Source organism: Ictidomys tridecemlineatus, chromosome 8, assembly GCF_052094955.1.
Source record: "Ictidomys tridecemlineatus isolate mIctTri1 chromosome 8, mIctTri1.hap1, whole genome shotgun sequence".
NCBI classification, from domain to species: domain Eukaryota; kingdom Metazoa; phylum Chordata; class Mammalia; order Rodentia; family Sciuridae; genus Ictidomys; species Ictidomys tridecemlineatus.
Genome location: NC_135484.1, coordinates 76,515,684 through 76,537,646, shown reverse-complemented (window position 1 = coordinate 76,537,646; position 21,963 = coordinate 76,515,684). Strand labels below are relative to the sequence as shown.

General features: G+C 36.8%; 1 protein-coding gene across 7 annotated transcripts in view; it reads right to left on the bottom strand.

Annotated features, from left to right (window-relative positions):
- Positions 1 to 1,833: 1,833 nt before the first annotated feature.
- Ube3d (ubiquitin protein ligase E3D) overlaps positions 1,834 to 21,963 on the bottom strand; it is a 144,313-nt gene continuing 124,183 nt past the window's right edge. For 5 of the 7 annotated variants that reach the window (XM_078019685.1, XM_078019684.1, XM_078019687.1 and 2 more), the window contains one exon: positions 1,834 to 2,412. Coding sequence is in view for 4 of the 7 variants with exons in the window: in XM_078019687.1 (XP_077875813.1) it covers positions 2,392 to 2,412 (21 nt within the window). In the remaining 3 variants the exon portion in view is untranslated. Of the gene's footprint in view, positions 2,413 to 19,746; positions 19,890 to 21,963 lie in introns of all 7 variants that reach the window. The other 2 variants (XR_013425022.1, XR_013425023.1) reach the window with 2 other exon arrangements.

Below are 21,963 nucleotides of genomic sequence, written 5' to 3'. Positions count from 1 at the left end.
TGTGGTTTTTATGCAATCTATTGGCATTTAATATGTGTTATCTCCATAGTCAGTCTTTATAGGATAGAATTATTTTGACCACATATGGGAACTAAGTTAAAAATATATATATTTAAGTTCCTAGTCTGAAAAAGCACCTTTCTTCACACTTCCTTTACTTTTCCTCCCCTAAGTGTGGTGATTATTTTCGAAGATTATATTAAAACATAGCACTTTATAGTGTAGTACTTCTCCCTCCCCAACCATGGAAGAACCAGTGGAGACCTGTCCAGCTTGAGAACTTCACCATAACAAGGGTTTAAGTTGCATAACAAATGTAAAAGAAAACACAGTAACTATCTGTTCTGTGTGAGTGTTGTGACACCCCACCCGCTTATCCCTGCCCCTCAGAGTTTCTCAGTCATTCCACCTCCACTCCCCACACTGTGCCACCACAGAGAGGTTGACTTGGCTCTTCCTAAGACCTCAGAAAGAGGTAAGGTTGACTCAACTTTACTTCAGAAGACAAGATTAGTAAATCAGAATATTCTAGCTAAGTTTCTTGAGCAGAACAAAGTTATTGCTTGAATCATGAGTTCTGCACTATCTAAATCATAAATGTATGTTAATATGGTTATGGACATTTTTTTCTCCAGAGGGAGAAAAACGACCTCTGAAGAAAATTGTTTGTATGCACAGGCTGAACTCTGCTTCACCTAATTTATTCCAATTTCTACCATTAGATAATACAAACTAAACTCTAAGAAGCAGTCACACACGAAGGTGTTCATCATGAATATATTCATTTGTGAAAACAAAAGTACACTAAGACTCACCAAACCTTACTTCTCAGGACACATCTTCTACAGCAGTATTCTCATCTACAACTGATTTTGCCAATCATTGCAACATCTGCAGATATTTTTGGTCATTACAAGTCAAAGTGGAGGAGGAGGAGGAGAATGTGCTACTGACATCTGGTGCTAAACATCTTCCAATGCACAGGGCAGCCTCTTCCAACAAAGAATTGTTTAGGCCAAAATGAAAATAGTGCTGAGCATGAGAAACCCAGCTCTATAACTGATATGACAGAAATCAAAACCATGAAAAGTCAGCATGATGTTTGGGAGCCTATTAGTAGTAAAGCCAAACTAATTCTCTGTGGCTGTGAGTGTTGGACATAACACTAAGAACATCAATGTTTCAAACTGTGCTTAATAAAGTGATGCAGCAGGATCCAACAGATGGGTTTTACTCTTAGGTCAGTCCACCAGTTACAGAATTAGAGGAGCTACCCCACTGCTCTGCTGGCAGAACAAGGGTTTGGTTGAAGTAAAGAAAGAAGAAATCATGGCCAGTTCACGAAATCATAATACCACATGACACCTATGCTAAGAAAGTTAGGAAACTATGGTGTCAACTCAGGTCTTTGAGAGAAGAAGTATTAGGTAGATGGTCTGTAGGCTAGGATTAATGCCAAAGGCTTGATCAGCAGCAGGGACAGTTGCAAACACAAAGATGAGTCTTGACTGCACAGTGGGAATGAAGGATGTCAGAGAGAGGTGGAGGAGGTCACAAGCACAGGAGGTGGATCCACCTGGCTCCAGGCCCAACCTTGAGCCTAGTGGTGTGATTCTGGGCAAGTTTCAATCCTTGTCTGTAAAATGAAGAGCTGACCTGAACTCTATGATTCCACCCAGCTCCATTTTTCTCATTCAGTATTTTCCTCACCTCCTGTTCTGGTACACAAACAACTGTACCAGGATGCCAGTGAGTACTTTTATTATTATTATTATTATTAATTTGCAATAGTATGAGGTAAAGAAAATAAAGAACAAAAAGAACACATGCAGGTTTGCAAACTCAGGAAAATTTTTAATTGGATAATTACTCATTCAACAAACATTTACTGAGCATCTTTTCTGAGGAAGGTACACAAAGCACTGTATTTTTGTTATTTAAAATCTGTTTTAAACAAACCTGAGAAGCTCTTTAAAGTTTATTTCCTAGAATTTACACTGAGTTCCACCAATGGTGTTCCTTGCACATTCCACATAGGACAGATGGGTCTCTGTTAGCTAATATCCTTCCAGGTGGTGCTGACACAGCACAGATTTGAATGCTCTTCTCTGTGGAAAGTAGCAATGCAACTTCTATACTTACCCTGCTGACAACCTGCCACTACAACTTTCTTCACAGTGCTGGGTTTTCAAAGATCTAAAGTCAGCCCTTCTCTTAGATAATATATGTAAACAAGTAAACTCAAAACTTTAGTGCAGTACTGTCATTCTGCAGCCCTGGTTCCTGTCTTTGTAATCCATGCCCACAGAGCTGACTGCTGGCCTTCAGTGTGCTCTGCCCTGGAGCTGTCTGTCTGTTGGTGGGGGTGGGTGGATGCCTCAGTTCCAACAGTTACATCTTCAAAAAGGCCACCTGGAAAAGGAAGAAAAACCCCACAATTAATTGCTGATAGAACATGATGAAATGGCTGCATGCATGTCAAAGCAGAATTAGAAAGACTAGTCAATAAGGATGCATACTGATCTCAAAAGAAAAATGACTCAGTCAAGCTAGACATTGCATTTTATAGCAAGAACCAATTAGTCTTTTTTAAATGAACCATAGAGTAATTAAGAATGATTCACACACACTTTAAATGAAGAAAAAATATAAAGTTTTAATTGACACTAAAGTTATATTGCCATGAAATAATCCAGTTCTCTTTCCCACTGGTTCAAACTACTGTTTTGAACCTTCCATAAGCCAAATTCTGAGTCTCAAAGATTCCTAGGCAATTCTAGATCCTCATCACTGTTGCTAATTACATCAGCCTCTTCTCAGGTCATGCTGATACTTTTAATCATATACAATTATATTTATTGTGTTTGTCAGTAGCAATTCATCTTAAAACTTAAGAGTTCAAAAGAAAATTTAATTCATACAGGCTATGTGCAAAATATTTTCAAACTATGAATGAGGCCTAGGAAAAATGCATCTAATTTCCCAATAGTTTTAATAACACAGAAACAAACATTGATGAATGTTTAAAAAGTTCTAGTTGCAAGGTGACAATATTTTGGGAATAATGCTAATATCAGGAAGTGTCAAATGTAGAGATAATAATGGGAAGGCATGGGAGGGTTGGAAAGCTTGCAGTTAGCCATTTTGCAGGGTTGGGAAGGGTGAGAAACAGAAGTAAAAACATTCCATTCTTGGAGAAATATGGGACACCTATCCACAGTGTCAGGAAAGTGAAAGTCGGTTCCTAAGTCCCCAGTGCAATAAAAGAAGGCATGTATTTAATGATCCATGTTAAGGGGGAAGGAAAAAGGAAGAGTCATGCAGGGCAGAAGGCATCTGCTTTATGTTGAGTAATTCAGAAGGATGTTACTCTTCATACAGTGCTGGTAACAAAGGCACCTGCTGAGTTTCCACATCAACTTCCCGCTGAGTTTCTATATCAAGTTTTGCAATGAGCACACCAAAGTTGAAGGAATAAGCAAAGAAAAAGGTTAAGATTCCTAAGTAAAATGTAAACACAGACAATCAATACAAACCTCAGGGGCTCATTGTGAAGATCGAATGAGATAGTGATTACGAAAATCCATGTGTTTCTTTCTCCCATCTTGGCTGATAACAAATATTAGAAGTCCACAAATATGACAGATGGCTAAGGGCTGTTCAAAACAGACCAGCGTGGCCCATTAGGGAATGAGTATAGAATTAAACTAGAAGGGAGACCAGAGGTCTCTGAGTCGGACTTTGGGCCCTTTGCAGATGGCATCGTTGGCAGGTGATATTCTGTTTGCAGGGACAGGAAGCTAGCCAACTTACAAAGGAGACAATGCCTCTGCTTATATTTGGAAACAGGAAGATGATGGATGAAAATCAGTTGTTATCTCTTTTTTAATTCTGCAAATTGCTATGTCATACAAGGATTCTAAACAGGAACTACTCAGCATAAGGATAATACTAATAAATATCATTATGAAATTGGTTAAGAACTTTAGCTCCAGAATCATACAGACCAGCTTTTCTCAACTTAAGGTCTGCCCACCAGGGAATATTTTGCAGTGTCTGGAGACACCCTTGGCTGTGAACACCTGGAAGGAGGTGACTGCTGATAACTAGTGGGAGAGGCAGATATGTCATTAAACATCCTCAAATGAACAAGACAGTCCCCACAACATAGAAATACCAGCCCCAAGATGTCAGTAGTGCCAAGGTTGAATAAGTGTAATTACAGTAGTTTCTTTTGGAATCAGATCTCTCATTTATCAGCCATGTGTTCTTTATTAGACTTGTTAGCTTTTTTTAACCTTTCCCTACCTGTGAAATGGGAATTACAACAGGACCTACCTGAAACTTGTGAAAAAACACTTCTTAGTACACTAAGCTTATTTTGACTCCTTTTGTCTTAGCACAGCCCGAGACTTAGGTAAAAACAGGCTTTTGAAACTTTCATTACAAATGAGGAAGCAGAAGTTTATAAATAAAATGCCTTGTACAGGCTACCAAAACTTACCACTGTTAAGTGGCAACGATGAGTTTAGAAGAAAATTTTGATTCTAAATTCATGCTTTTGCCACAGTAACTTTGTAGGTGAATGTGACAAAACTAGAGGCATAGGGACTTTGAATGTTCAATATGGCCACAAATATTGAAAGTTTGCTTTTCTTTGGCATGCCTGGGACTCTGAACTCAACTACAGGAGAGGCTGAGCTGATTAAGCAATGTAAAATGGAACCCCCCACCAAAAAAGAAAAACTTGAACATTCGACCTAATGTTTTCATATCATCTCTAGTTTTTACAGTTTAGCCTACCAAATAGATGACGCTTTTTTCAGGTCTTAAAAACAAGAAACTGCAATCATCCTTGGGAAAAGGTACTGTACAATGCATTCTAGTTTCTTTTTACTTAAAACACTGTGAGTTAACATTTCAAATGCTGATTTTGTGTTCCTTAGCTTTTATCCATGACAGGAAAAATTGCTTCCCCTAACTACCATTTATTTTAAGAGGGGATAATTTTATTTTGTTCTGCTACACTGAGAAAAATCTCTGTATTTCATCTTTTAATTTTATTCCCCAAAGTAAAACTTTAAAGCCTCAGACTCTATGAATACAGCTGTAGTTTCAGGCTCTGTTAGTGTAATATTTCTGGAATATAATAACAAAATATAAATAATTACTAAAGACAGTGGAAGATGGGACTCTCTCCTATGGTTGTAAGCTGTGACTCTCAGAGTTCTATCCACTTGAAGATGGACACTTGGAATGAAAGGGGGGACCAAGATGTCTACAAATAATGTCCCTGCTTTGACTTATCATCTAAAAACATTCTTCTTAAATCAACAAACAGCTGGACTGACACAACTGCTGACCAAATGTTATTCATAATGCTTTAATACATATGTGTAACATGTTAATGACTTTTAATTTTTTAATCTTAGTTAACAAAGTGATATTGTTAACTTCTTATTCTGCAATAGAGATTTGGAATTTCAATCAATTAAAAGATATGCCATTAAGGCAGATGGTACAGGATAAAATTAGCATTTTTTAAACCTTTGTAATGCTTTGCAGTATGCTAAACATGACAGATAAAATACTGGAAATGTCCCTAATCAAGCACATTGTTAACTTTAATGCATAGTTTTATTTTTCTTTTGCAGTACTGGAGACCGAACCTAAGGGCATCAGGCATGCTAGGTAAGTATTCTACCACTAAACTTGATTCCAAACCTTACTTTTCATTTTAATTTGTGTTTTTTCCTAGATACAGCTCATGTTTTAAGTTGTGTTCTGAAATGGATTGCCTTTATTGCATGGAAAAGGAGAGTTTACATTCTATGCTTTATGTGGTAAAATGTACGTTTTATTGTAAAATCCAGTTTTAGGATATAAGCATCATTCACAAAATAAAATATATAATATAAATATAAAGACAAAAATAATAAAATACCTGACTTTATAGCATTTATCAAATATATTTTGACCCTTAAAATAATATTGAAATTAAGTAGTTTTTACTAAGTCAGTAATTCAGCGTTAAGCAGGCCAGTGTTGAGCCAACTTTCTGCACTGGATAAACAGCATAAGTATTCCTCTCTCAGAGTGGGCTGGCTGGCTTCACTCACCAGTGGTTAGGTACCTTCCATGTCCCAGTCAGGGACCACACTGAGGAGAAGGGTCTCCCTCCTGAAGCTAACATAGGAATAGGGGAGCTGGTCAAGTAATGAGATGATTCTAGTTAGGTGGGATGAATTTGAGATGGATGCCTATCAGCTGCCAGGAGAAGGAAACATCTTGAATTATGAAAGGAAGAGAAACTTCTGAGGCAGTACCCTGAAGGAGGAAATTATTATTTTAATTATGAATTCTGCGGGGGTGGGGGGGAAGCACAATCAAACCTGGCATGGAGCAGAGCTTGGCACATACTTATTCCCATGGAAAGAAATTGGCTTGATAAAGGAATCACAGGCAAACAGAAAGGACAGAACAAAAGACCAAAAATGTGACAAGCAGCCCAACGAGGAATAAGACCCAGTCCCTTTAAACTGGCAACAAATATGTGTACTTAACCGGGGCCCAGAACAGTAGAATAAGGATCATAAGTGCAGCCTTCCAAACCCATGGATTCTGCCCAAGTTCTGTAAGAACTTTTAAAAAGCAAGGAAAAAGGGAGACGGAGGTTTGCAAGTGAAACCATCATTTTGAATTTTTATAAGCCATGGACACACTATGATATTGTGCCTATAACCTAACAGGCCATTGATTCTCATCTGCTTGGGAAACAGTTAAGCTAAGCCTAGCCATGTTCCTCAGTGGACACCCAGATTAAAAGCCAGCAGTGACACTTCCAATATGAGAAACGCTGCTAACCTTGGCAACCCACGGAGCAAACATTTATATGGCAACAGTCTTCAGGTATTCCATAAAAATATACTGCCTCAAGCACAAAACATATTTGTCAGGAAATAACTGTACTAATATATGGTGAGTGGAGAAATGCATGCTATAAAGCAGTGCTCCCTCAACAAATAAACTATGATATTATCACCCATAAATTTAAAAGGTGCTTTTGTTCTTCTGAACTGGAAATGAGGAAAACCACCCATTCACAATATCCTCAAAAAAAATAAAATACTTGGGAATCAACCTAACAAAAGAGGTGAAAGATTTATACAATGAAAACTACAGAACCCTAAAGAGAGAAATAGAAGAAGATGTTAGAAGATGGAAAAATATACCCTGTTCATGGATAGGCAGAACTAACATCATCAAAATGGCGATATTACCAAAAGTTCTCTATAGGTTTAATGCAATGCCAATCAAAATCCCAATGGCATTTCTTATAGAAATAGATAAAGCAAATCATGAAATTCATATGGAAAAATAAAAGACCCAGAATAGCAAAAACAATTCTAAGCAGGAAGTGTGAATCAGGAGGTGTAGCGATACCAGATTTCAAACTGTACTACAGAGCAATAGTAACAAAAACAGCATGGTACTGGTACCAAAACAGGCGGGTAGACCAATGGTATAGAATAGAAGACACAGAAACCAATTCACAAAATTATAATTATCTTATATTCGATAAAAGGGCTAAAAGCATGCAATGGAGGATCTTTAACATGCATGTTGAACAAATGGTGCTGGGAAAACTGGAAATCCATATGCAACAAAATGAAACTGAATCCCCTTCTCTCGCCATGCACAAAAGTTAACTCAAAATGGATCAAGGAGCTTGATATCAAATCAGAGACTATGCGTCTGATAGAAGAAAAGGTTGGCTCCGATCTACATATTGTGGGGTCGGGCTCCAAATTCCTTAATAGGACACCCATAGCACAAGAGTTAATAACAAGAATCAACAAATGGGACTTACTTAAACTAAAAAGTTTTTTCTCAGCAAGAGAAACAATAAGAGAGGTAAATAGGGAGCCTACATCTTGGGAACAAATTTTTACTCCTCACACTTCAGATAGAGCCCTAATATCCAGAGTATACAAAGAACTCAAAAAATTAAACAATAAGAAAACAAATAACCCAATCAACAAGTGGGCCAAAGACCTGAACAGACACTTCTCAGAGGAGGACATACAATCAATCAACAAGTAAATGAAAAAATGCTCACCATCTCTAGCAGTCAGAGAAATACAAATCAAAACCACCCTAAGATACCATCTCACTCCAGTAAGATTGGCAGCCACTATGAAGTCAAACAACAACAAGTGCTGGTGAGGATGTGGGGAAAAGGGTACACTTGTACATTGCTGGTGGGACTGCAAATTGGTGCGGCCAATTTGGAAAGCAGTATGGAGATTCCTGGGAAAGCTGGGAATGGAACCACCATTTGACCCAGCTATTGCCCTTCTCGGACTATTCCCTGAAGACCTTAAAAGAGTATACTACAGGGATACTGCCACATCGATGTTCATAGCAGCACAATTCACAATAGCTAGACTGTGGAACCAACCCAGATGCCCTTTAATAGATGAATGGATAAAAAAATGTGGCATTTATACACAATAGAGTACTACACAGCACTAAAAAATGACAAAATCATGGAATTTGCAGGGAAATGGATGGCACTAGAGCCGATTATGCTAAGTGAAGCTAGCCAATCCCTAAAAAACAAATGCCAAATGTCTTCTTTGATATAATGAGAGCAACTAAGAACAGAGCAGGGAGGAAGAGCAGGAGGAAAAGATTAACATTAAACAGAGACCTGAGGTGGGAGGGAAAGGGAGAGAAAAGGGAAATTGCATGGAAATGGAAGGAGACCCTCAATGTTATATAAAATTACATATAAGAGGTTGCGAGGGGAATGAGGAAAAAAAACAAGGAGAGAAATGAATTACAGTAGATGGGGTAGAGAGAGAGAAGGGAGGGGAGGGGGGGGATAGTAGAGGATAGGAAAGGTAGCAGAATACAACAGTTACTAATATGGCATTATGTAAAAATGTGGATGTGTAACCGATGTGATTCTGCAATCTTTATAATGTTTTGAACAACTAATAAAATAAATAAATAAATAAATAAATAAATTTTTAAGAAGGTGCTTTTGTTGTTTTTTGGGGGTGCCAGGGATTGAATTCAGGGGCACTTGACCACTGAGCCACATCCCCTTCAAAGCTCCTTTTCTTCCTCCTTTCTGTGGATTATCGAAGTGGAAATCTGGCAAATGAGAACAGTGGTACCACTGTAGCTCTGGACTAGAGAGGTGTTTTGAAAATTATCACTGTGCTACCTACTGGTGACATGCCCCAACAAACAAGTTTAGTCAGAAACAGAATTACTGGAGGTCTATAGAATCAATTTATTTGAATATCTTCCATTTTTTGAGGAAAAGAGACTTCAGCAGCAAAACTATTTTAATATAACATCTTTAAAGGACGCCATGTTAAATGCTGAAGAAACAGATACACTTAGGATATCAGCAAAATTGGAAATCCCAGGAGGGTACACGAACCTTCCTACTGGGAACAAAATAATTTTCTATAGCAGATGATTGCTTTCTGACATTTAAACAGGTTTAATAAATAATAATAATAATAAATTATTATAATAAATTCCTAATTTATCTATAAATATAAATTCTTTTAAAAGAGACCCAACCAAAGAAGAAACTTCATCCAGATAAAATACTTTCTGACCCACTGTATCAAGGATAAAGTAGAGAATAATTTGTGAGATTGTGGTTGAAGATCCCTCTGGTCAAAAGTGAGAAAATGCCATGAAAATATTATGCAATTAGTAATATGAGATGCTAACGAGGGGCTCTGAGGTCAAGACTACCTGGGTGCACAAGTACAGAACTCTGTGAAGTAGAAAGGATGGCACCAAGTGATCCACCACACTTTTTAGGGAAAGGACGGAAGAAAGTCATAGCTACTTTTAAAACTTGACTTGGATGATTTTATCTCATAAAACACCTTTACTTCTGTTGTGGATATTCAACAGGTCTTTACCGCAATTGTTAGGCTTGGAGAAAGACTTACATTACCTACTGTAATGTCTGTTTTAATAACTGATTATGATTATATAAATTATAAACAAGTTATAAAATACAAAAAAGCACACACAAAAAGGAAAATACAACTTTGGGAGCTTCATTGTCAGGGATAACTACTGTTAACATTTTGGATATCTTTCTAGGTTTTTATTTTCTATGTATACCTGGACATTTTTATATATGTAATTTTATAAAACATGGTGATGATTTTCATGTGACAATATTTTTTTAGAATAATTTTAATGGCTTTGCTATATTTCACTATGTATCTGTATTTATTGAGTTGGGGAGAGACAAATGCATGATTTATTTCATCAGAAAGCAAATTTGAGGGTTTGGGGAGGGGAGATATTAGATATTGAGACATTAGCATAGTCTGGCCCAGTGGTTCTCAACATGTTGTCTCTGGACCAGCAACATTGGCAGCACTTGGAAACTTGTTAGAATGGTGAGTTATCCTTCCCCACTCCAGACAGACTGAATCAGAAACTCTGAGAAGGGGCACAGTAAAGGGTGTTTTAATAGACCCTCCAGGTAATTCTACTGCTCCTACAGTTTGAGAGCCATTGATGCTGAGCAAATCATCTGACGTGATTCAGCTAATTGGAAGAGGGTTCACAGATCCTCTCTTTACTTCAACAAACTGAGTTGCATTCTAGACCAGTATAAACTAAAAGCACTGGTTTGGGTGTCAAAAGATCCCTTTTAAAAAAATAAAATTTAAAAACTACATTTTTCCCCCTCTAGAAGACAATAAAATTGTCAAATATGAGAGGAAGAATCAAATTAAGCCCAGAACCATTTATTTTTTAAAAAAACATGTAATAATGGTGTATACTAATCGAGTTCAGGGTAATGTTTCCATATGTGCATATGCCATTCACTGATCAAATCCAACCACCCCTGGCCTACTCTTCCCCTTTCCCAGTCCTTAGTAATCACTCTTCTACTTTCAGATGGATTTTTTTAAGCTTCCAAATTTGAGAGAGAACATGTGGCACTTGTCTTTCTATGTCCAGCTTATTTTATTTAACATAATGGGCACCTAGGCGGATTCCATATCTTAGCTACTGTGAATAGTGCCAAAATAAACACAGACTTTTGATTATCTCTATGTTGATTTTAATTCCTTTAGATAGATACCAGAAAGAGAGATCGTTTGATCATACGGTAGATCTGGTTTTAGTTTCTTAAGGAACCCCCATACTATTCTCTATAGTGGCTATACTAATTTGCATCCCTACCAACAGTGAATAAGAATTCCTTTTGCTCCACATCCTTGCCAGAATTAATTATTATTATTATTATTATTATTATTATAACAGCCATTCTTACTTGGGTGAGACAGTATCTTACTATAGTTTTGATTTGCATTTCCCTGTCAATAATATTGAGCATTTTTTCATAAATTTGTTTTGTTTGTATTTCTTCTATTGAGAAGTACCTACTCAGATCATTTGCCCATTTTTACTTGTTTTTTTATTGTTAATTTTTTTTGAGTTCTTTAAATATTCCAGATATTAACTCTTTGTCAGATGAATAGTGGGGATATATTTTCTCCTGTTCCGTAGGTTGTCTCTTTACTCTGTTGATTGCTTCCTCTGATGTGCAGCTTTTTAATTTGATATACCATATACAGTGAGTTTATAAGTGAAGGGGGTTGTATGTTTTCTCTCATTCGTGGAAGCTAGAAATGAAAAAGGAAAAGAAAGGTGATGGGGGAAGAATTAAGTAAACGAAGTTTTTGTGTGTTGGGAGCAGGGAAAAGACAGATTCTAATGGGTCCTGATGGGGGTTTTCTTTCTAAATCTAGTCACTCCACATGGGTCTCTTTAGCAAAATCATTTGGTTAATTCAAATAAAGAAGACTGTCACAAATTTGAATTCAAAATAAGGCTTCATATGACAAAAAAACTGGCAAAGAAACCAAATATTTTATACATTGTTGGGGGAGATATAACATGGAATAGCCATTCTGAAAAACAGTTTCCTTTAAAATTTAACAGGAAATTACTATATGACCCAAAAATTGCAGCCTTGGAATTTGCCCCAGAAAAACAGAAACTTACGTTCACGTAAAAACCTGTACATGAAAGTTTATGGAAACCAGAACATTTTAATAGTCAAAATTTGAAATCAGTTCAGGTGAATGTTTAAGCACAATGGCAGATCCATACCATGGAATACTAATAGTCAGCAATAAAAAGCAGCAAATTGTTGATACATACCAACACTTGTAAGATTCTCTAGTGAATTATGCTGAGTTTAAAAAGCCAATCTCTAAAGGTTATATACTGTATAATTGCATTTACAGAACATTTTGAAATGACAGAATTTTACAAAGAGAGAAAAGAGTAGTGATTGTCAGGACCTGGGATGTTGGGGAAGGGAGAGAAGGTATGCTTACAGAGGATAACAGGAGAGATGGAATTGTTGATGGAATTGTTCAATGTCTAACCTGTGATGGTGGATACACAAACACATACATACTACATGTGACTTTACAAAATTCTCTCAATAAAAAATTTAACTAAAAACAATGCTGTATTACTTGCCAAACAATCTTGTCTAGCTTACATCAATCCTGGACACAGGATTGAGATGCTCTGTTCAGTCTTACATTGATGTTCCAGTAAACATACATCACCTGAGATCCTTCCAGTTTTCCTCTGTGGAATTACCTTAATAGTATAGTAAGTTAATTCTGAACTGTGTCCTGAAGCAGGCGACTACCTGGGAATACCATTGTATTAAACAGGGTTGGGCTGACAGCCTGCCATTAAGTGCTTAGGTTACGTACAATAGCACCTGCAATCCTAGGTTGTATATGAAGCACTTACTTTAAATAATCCACTAAGCACATTTTTTGTCTTTCTTATTGTCCCCTTTTCTTTCTTTTTTTTCTCCCCATGCTGGGGATGGAACATAGGGCCTCATGCATGCTAGGCAAACACCTTACCACTGAGCCATATCCCTAGCACTTTTTTTTTGGATTCTAGGGATTGAAAGGAAGGATACTGAGCCACTGAGCTACATTGCCTTGGAGTAAAAATGAGTAGACTTGATCATTTTCCAGAATGCTATTACAGCTATAATAGTTTTTCTAGACACAGAATAGGCACTCAAAGTTTTTATCAGACTGAATATATTTAAACTAAGACCAATTTGAACCTTAAAGTTAATATTAACCTTACAAAAGTTCTAGGGAAACAGAAACATAATATTCCAGAAACAGAAACTATAATATTCTAATATAATTATCATTTTGGTCTATTTTTCCAAGTAGTTAAAAGATGTATTTTTTAATATTGCTTATATGTGCGCATTTTATGATATTTTTACATGCCACTCAGCAAATTTTAATTCTTTATAGCTGCAAAACAGTCCATCATAACTCAATCCATTATAAATTCAGATCTTTCTAAGGTTTATTAAGCTCATCGGTAGTATTAAAATAATTATTGTCATGTTTATAGATCTGTTTGTCCATACTTTGGAATATTCCCTTAGGAGAATCCCAGAAACAGAATTCCCAGATTGAAAGGTATGGTATGTAATTGATGCATTTATTGATAATGAGCTCAACCAAGTGAAAATTCTAGAATTAGGTCTTTCTTAGTGTTAATTTAATAAGAGAACAATATCTCAATGCTTTTGTCTGAATTTATTTAATTGCTATGAGTTTAAACATCTCCCAAATGTTTAATAACTATTTTTCTTTTTTGTGAATTGTACGTTCTGTCTTTTTCATTTATGTATCAACAAGGCATTTATTTTTTTAATAGTAGTAATAGTAATAGTAGTAATTGTATAAGCTCTTAAGAAAATGTTAATTTTTTTAATGCAGTGAATAAATCAGGTGCCAGGCATGGTCTCATCTCACTAAATTCTTAGAAAATCCACTTGAATTAAATATGTAATTTAATGCCCCCAAATTATAATGAGAAATTGAGGTTCAGAGAAGTTACATAACTTTTGTTCATGGATATAAGCTAGTAACAGGGCCAGGTTTGCAATCAAGTCTTTGTCTCTGAGCCTAGTATTTTTTTTTATCATAAAAGCTCTCTTCCATCTAATTACAGTGAGAGATAATTGCTATGGTAACTTTATTTAAAGAAGGACTCTATAATATTCCAATTTTAAGCCAGATTTAATAGCTAGAATGATGCAGCCACCCTATCTTCTTGAGAAGAAAGTACATTCCTTCTTTTGGATTAATTGCAAAGAGGAGAAAAGAGTTAGAATGGCAAATTAAAACCCTACTTGTAAAGAGAAATCATTCTTTGATTAGAGGAAAAGCCCTGCCAGATGAGGAGTGCCAACAGGACAGATGAGAAACTGGTCTAAAACCTCAGGAAAGAATTTTTGTCTATAAGTTTAAAAAGTAATCTAAGTTATATTGGCATAGTTTAGTCAGTTCAGTAAAACATATTATGACTTGGAATAATCAAAAACAGTTAAAAGACTAGTCAGAGAGGTACCAAATATTTAAACAGATGCTAATTTTCTTTAACCATTTAGTCTCCCAACATCCTTTCGAAAACATAATATGTAAGACATACAAATCTTCAAAAAGAAAAACATGCTAATATATTGGTTTTAAACACCAATAATTTCTTAGGTCTATTGTTTGGACTTGCTGGAAAGAAATAGGGATCATAAAATTGTAATTAACCTGTTTATTTTAAAGAAAAGCAAAAGAATGGCTTTGGAAAATTTATAACCACAGGAAGAGCACTTGGAGGAGGATACTATGTGATATTTTACCATGAGCTTGGGCTTTTTACTTTAAGCCCCTTGGAAAGCCAAGAACAGTTCTTGACAGAACTGTGCACCAATCTTCTCCAGGTCATGAACACCTTTGGTACGGAAGTAGCAGGGCACATGTAGTAATGAGGGCCCTCAGCATTCCAAGTGGCAGGTTTACAGTCTAAGCTCAAAGAAAAGCTAGGTGTATCAAGTGTACATAGGAAGGTCCAGAAAGGTGAATCCAGTTGATATAAAAAGACTGGAGAATTGGAGGTTAAATGCATTAAACAGAGAGAAAGGACAAGAAATTAGAGCAAGAAGATAGCATTTTGTACACAGCTGAAGGGAGTGGGTGAGCAGAAAGACACAGGCTCTAGGTCCTGGGACAGATGAGATGATTCCCTCCTCAGTACCTACTAGCTGGATTCCCTCTCCCAGCCCCAGTTCCTTCCAGTTCTGCCCACCAGTGTTTACAGGGATTAGTGATAAAATACATAAATGGTCCAGCAGGCCCTGGCACAAATGAGGCCTTCCATATCTGAAAGAGCTTATAATTATTATAAACATTATTATGCCTAAATGTTTATTTTAAGTATGGTTACAGATGCATCTATTTCTCTGCTGTTCATGCATAAATTCATGTTTCTTTAGTTGATTATTTTTAAAGGAAGAAGCACAAATGGCTGATTGTGCATAAAAATATTCAAGGCTTAAGTAGGACTTTCTTTTTCTTATACAACCCTAAGTAACAATGCATCTACCAGTGACAGGTACAGAAATTGCAGATATTATGTTTGAAAGAAAAAAATGCACATCTATAATGTTTGCAAACATAGAAATGTAGGTGGCTTAGTTAGTGTAGGATATCTTCTATACCTGAAAAATAACTGCATGCCCAGAGGCCACTGATGGGATTGTGTAGGTTATCTTTGAAGGTCTGTAATAGGAACTACTCCCATAGATTGACATAATCCACTCCTGAGAAATTCATCTCTGAGCCTGGGCATACTGACTAAGCTGTGGATCTTTAATACATGAAACTATTTGGCTAAAATTATGATAATTAGGCCCTTTGCAAATATATCCACTTATACCATAAGATTAACTGGAAAGAAGAGTCTGGATGATTACTTATCAAATAATGAAACAATGGACATGGATGGACATAAGTATGACCTGTTACAATTCAATCATTAGTATACTATAATGTTAACTGGACTTTCTGGTTAATGGAGCATTGAATACTTGGAAATGACAAAATCCTAACCACATTTTGCTAGGGAACCCAGCATCTTTTAAAATCAGCTAAAGGCCACAAACTGTTGGTGTCTGTCTGGTTCATTATAAGACCTGTATCTTGCCATCTTCCTCCAGAAATGCAGGCTCCATGAGTTATCTTCACTGACTGAAGCTCTTGCATACTTCAATGGAAGTCAGAGGTGGCTTATGTAGAGCTGAAGGGGAAGCCTGACTTAGGAGAAAAATCTATCTATCTATCTATCTATCTATCTATCTATCTATCTATCTATCTATCTATCTATCTTCCAAGACAACATGGTGAGATTATCTGGCATTATATTGTAATTTATAAGATGAGCCTCCTTCTTCTGCTTTGTCAGGGATTGAATTAGACACTGCAGTTTCTGGGACTGGCCCCAAACAGGCATTCCCTCCCTAACATTACTGTCTGAGAAAGCTTACTTAGCTAAAAGCCTTCTACAGCCCTGCTCAATGTGGTCTGAAATTCATGACTGGAGAGTTTCGAATGTAACATTAAATGTCAAGAGGTCCCTTGCAGCAAAATGGGAAATAATGTCTTCAGGATTAAGAAGATCAAAGAGGAGACACAGAAACTTAAGGCTTTATGTGATGAGAATAAGGATCATAACTTGTTTAACTTATTAGGCCACAAGAAAAAAATACACTATTTGGATTTGGGATCAATTTTGAAGCTCACACGGTGTTTTAGAGGTCTTCAACACATGTAAGTTGCTAAGACTGTGAACATAAAGAAGGATCCCAGGGAGGCTTCTGAACCTTCAAAACTACTCCATTTGGCATAGTTTAAAGATAAGGCCTATAAGCACAAGCATGACATGTTCTCTATTTTCCATGATTGAGAATTAAACATTCCTTTGAAAAAAATGTTTTTGAATGTCCTCATATTTTCTTGGAGGTCATCTCTTTCTGAGGCATGAGAAGTGAATGGAAAATATTGGGCCCATGTAGAGTGCCTTAGTAGAGATCTTTGGAGCATCTGGGCCTACGGTGGGATAAGTAAGGGTCATGATCTTACTTCTTTCCTCAAGAATCCTAGGTTCATAACATTAATGTGATGCTAAAAAACAAATGTAGGGAGAAAACTGTTGGGAGCAGTTCAGATCCATGGAATACTAATCTTTTCACCTTGGCACACCTATAAACAAACAAGCCAGACACAGCTGCTGACTCAGGTCTGGTCATCCCCAGCAGCCCTCACTCTCTGGCCACACTTCTGCCTTCCTTCTACAATAAACCCATGGCCCACACAATCTGCAGGACACTTCATCGAGCTTCTGTTCATTTTCAACTCATGAGAAATTTTAAATATTTCTTATTCTCCAGAAAGACAACAGTATAACAAATCCACCTGTATATATTACCCAGAAACCAGAATTACTAACCCATAACCATTCTTGATTTATTCCCTGCCACAGGACCCTTTTGAAGCGAATCTCAGTTCTGTTATCTTGTATACAACTCAGATGTATCTACAAAAAGGGACTACTATAACAATAAAACCACAAAACCATGATCACAAATAAAACATTGATAATAATTCCTTAAGCTAATCTAATATATTAATTCATATCTACCTAGTTCAGTCATCAAAATTCTAACTAGCTCATACTTTTTTTTTTTTGCACCAGAGATTGAACCTAGGGGTGCTTCATCACTGAGCAACATCTCCAGCCTTTTTTAATTTTTAAATTTTGAGATAGGGTCTCACTAGGTTGCTGAGGCTGGCTTCGAATTCATGATACTCATACCTTAGTCTCCCCAGCCTCTGGGATTACAGGAGTGCACCACTGTGACCCGCTAGCTCATACTTTTTTGGAAGGTAGGTGTGGGTACTGGGGACTGAACTCAGGGGCACTCAGCCAGTGAGCCACATACCCAGCCATATTTTGTATTTGGCTTAGAGACAAGGTCTCCCTGATTTGCTTAGCGCCCTGCCATAGCTAAGGCTGGCTTTGATGTGATTCTCCTATCTCAGCCTCACCAGTGGCTCATATCAGAATCCAAACATGGTCCAAGAATTATAATTCATTCATGTCTTTCTTGTGCCTTTTAAATCATAGATTCTTTTTTCCCTCCTTTTTTCTCCCTTTGTAATTTGTGCTTTAAAGAAATCAGGTCTTTTGTTCATACTGTATAGGTTTCCATAGACTGTAATGTGGTGACAAATTTGTTTTTAGTGTCATTAGGAATTCACAGACTTAAAAATACATTTGATATATTTTAATCCATTGCAGTCATTCTCACTGATGCTCAGATTATTCCCTCTGTCAGTGAGACCCTCTTCAGTTTAAAGCCTAAGTCCTGTCAAGGACATCCTATAGATTATAAAAGTTTGATGGTTGGGATTTTTGCTCTCTGGTAGGAAAGGACTTAGCCTGATCTTGTATATTTCTTATTCCACACATGGAAAATCACCCTGTTCTTTGGACATAGAACGTTGTATCTAACATGCACACAAGCCTCACCACTGTGGGGGCCACCGTGTTCCCATTTCAAAGGGCAGTGAGAAAACATCCTGTTTCACGTGCCCTTTTCATTCTGGTCAGGCACAAGACCAAACTACTCTGGGATGAATCTTTTTGTTTGGTTAGCTAAGCAGGAACAGGCTAGAAAATACAACTGAAAGTACTTTGCGGGACAAATACTAAAAGAAAGTTCAAAACATTTTTTTTTTCATTGTCATTAAAGGGAAATAGTTAAGTTCAATTACCAGAAAATAGAAATTTAAAAAAAATATTTTTAGATTTTAAAAAAATGACTTTTTCTTGGATTTTATTTATTTTATCTGTTATTTTTAGTTATACATGACAGTAGAGTATATTTTGACATATTTATACAAACGTGACTATATCTTTTTCTAATTAGAATCCCAGTCTTGTGTATATACATGATGTGGAGATTCACTGTGGTGTGTTCATATATGTACATGAAGAAGTTGTGTCAGATTCATTCCACTGACATTCCTATTTTTATCCCCCCTCCCATCCTTAATTCCTCTTTGTCTAATCCACTGAGCATCTATTCCCTACCCCGTCTTGTTTTGTGTTAGCATCCACATATCAGAGAGAACATTTGGCCTTTGGTTTTGGGGCACTGGCTTATTTCACTTAGCATGAGAGTCTCTAGTTCCATCCATTTACCAGCAAACATCAGAAAGCCACTCTTCTGTATGGCTGAGTAATATTCTATTGTGAATATATACCACATTTCCTTTATCCACGCATCTGTTGGAGGGCACCTAGGTTGGTCCCATAGCTTAGCTATTATGAATAAACATTAATAAACTGCAATAAACATTAATGTGGCTCTGTCTCTGTAGTATATTGATTTTAACTCCTTTGGATATACCAAGAAGTGGTATATCCAGGTCAAATGATGGTTCCATTCCAAGTTTTCTGAGGAATCTCTATCCCGTAAATTGGTTGCACCAATTTGCAGTCCCATCCGTAGTGTATGAGTGTACCATTGTCCCACATCCACACCAACATTTATTGTTACTTGTATTCTTGTTTGTTGCCATTCTGACAGGAGTAAGATGAAATCTCAGTGTAGTTTCAATTTGCATTTCTCTAATAGCTAGAGATGTTGAACATTTTTTCATGTATTTATTGACTGTTTCAGTTGTTTTTTTAAAAGTTAAGTAAAGGCATACCTGTGTGGGTAAAAGAAAAATGGAAGCAGAAGGGAGAGATAAGTGCTTCCAGAAAAAGTCTCACCAATAAACTCCCTGGGCTGGAGTTATAAAGGTGACTCACTGCATCGAGTGGGACAGGTTCCTGTTGTTAATTTGCTTGTCAAGGCTTTGGAAGGATGAGGTAGGCCTGATCACAGTGTGGAGGCTGTAGGTATCGGGAGGCTACTGCAAAGAAAATTGAAGTCATTTTGTATACTTGTCTGACTAATTAGAAGGAACATTCTAACCTCACTAAAAGAAAATACTTTCTAAACCCCACAGTATGTTCAATACAGGAAAAAAACCAAAATAAAAACAAAAACAACAACAAAAAAACGAGCATGTGTTTCATAATAATTCTATGATTTAGACCAAATTTATTCAGATGATAAAAGTTTTCTCATTCTCTTGAGTTTCCTGTGGAACTCAAACCTATTATAGGGCTGGGGTAGTGAGCCAGGACTTTTATAAATCAACCATAAAAAGACTTAAACAGACCTTCACAAAAGAAGATGAATGAATGGCCAGAAAACACTTGGGAAGGTGCTCAATATCATCAGTTGTTAGGGTGATGCAAATGAAAACCATGATGAGATATCCAGAAGAGCAAAAAATAAAAAGGATGACATCACCAAGTGATGTCATTGATGATGATAAGAAACAACTGCAACTCTCACACAGAGTTGCTGGAAATGTAAATCACTTGGTTACTTTTTGCAGCTTTTTAAAACCTATACTACTCTACTCTATACCCTAGCAATTTCATTCCTAGATATTTATGCAATGGAAATGAAAACATGTTCACAAAAGAGAATTTACCACAATATTCACAGCAGCTTTATTTCAAAATAACCCCAAATAGAAAACAACCCAAGTGTCCACTAAGGAGATTGGATTAATAAATCATAGCATATTCATACAATGGAATATTACTGGGTAACAAAAAAGAATGAGCTACTGATAAATGCATGTATGGATAAAATGCAAATAACAGCATGCTAAGCAAAAGATAGAGTCCAGTCAGAAAAGAGACACTGTAGAACACAACTTGTACAAAGTCCAAATATAGGCAGAGTGAAACTAAGACACAGAAAATGGAGATAGTAGCTTTGAGGGAGGGAGAAGTGACCAGAAAAGGCTGAAAGGAAACTTTTTGAGAATTGGATTTGATCTGCATCTGCTTCTTGGATGGTGGTGACAAGGATGTCTATCAGTGGTTTTCAACCAGGGATGATTTTTCCCTCCAGGGGCCATTTGTCAATGTCTAGAGATATTTTCATTTGTCATGATTAAGGGAATGCTACTGGCCTCTAGCTACTGGAAGACAGCTCTTTACAAAAAAAAAAAAAAAAAAAAAGAATTATCAGTACTAAGATGTCAATCATGGAAGACTGAGAGATCCAGTGTTTGACAACTATCAAAAGTCATCAAACTATCAAACTGGACAATTAAGATCTGGACATTTTATTGGGTGTCAATTATTGTAGGAAAAAAAAGAGGACAAAAAGACTCAACAACTGTTCTCCTCACCCCAAAATATGGATGAAGGAATAGTCTGGAATAATATTTTTAAAAAAAACATTCTACATTTCAATCTTAGGGTTTCCACTGCACAATAAATATGTTAAATATCCAAACTGTGCTCAATAAGGGTTTATTAAGGTTTAAAAAATCCTGGGGAAAAAAATAGGTGGGGCCTGGGAAGTCATCTCCACACTCTCCTCTCAGAACACACTCTCCCTTTAATCCCTTCTTCCACTTACCTAATTCACGCCTAGGGCTACTCCACTTAAAACTTCCCTAAGGAAATCAGTTTTGGCCTCAGGGAGATGTTTAAATGACAGTGCACTAAGACAGTCTTGAGGTGAATAATCAGCGTGGGTGGAGAGGCCTGGTACAGTCTGCAGGCGAGTCTGCCCAGGTTCCCCAGTAAGCCCAGGCCTGAGGTAGGTGAGGACTTCCAAAGGGCCCCAGGTCCCACAAGTCACAGTAACAATCCATCATGGTTCTCTGTGTATCTAAGAGAAACTTTCAGGTACCAAGTAAAGAGTCGTCCTTCAAGAAGAAAAGATGAGAAAATAGAATGTTGTGAACTAGTTTAGAGTACAGGTATCATGGACTCTGATGTTTGCAGAAAACATGTGGCTCGTGATTCAGGTTACTAAAGTTAAATTTCATAAACATTTTTTCCCCCCTTGGGGGAATCTGCACTGTATAACATTAGCCTTTCTGGTAGGGTTTTTTAGGCCTTCCCTAATGC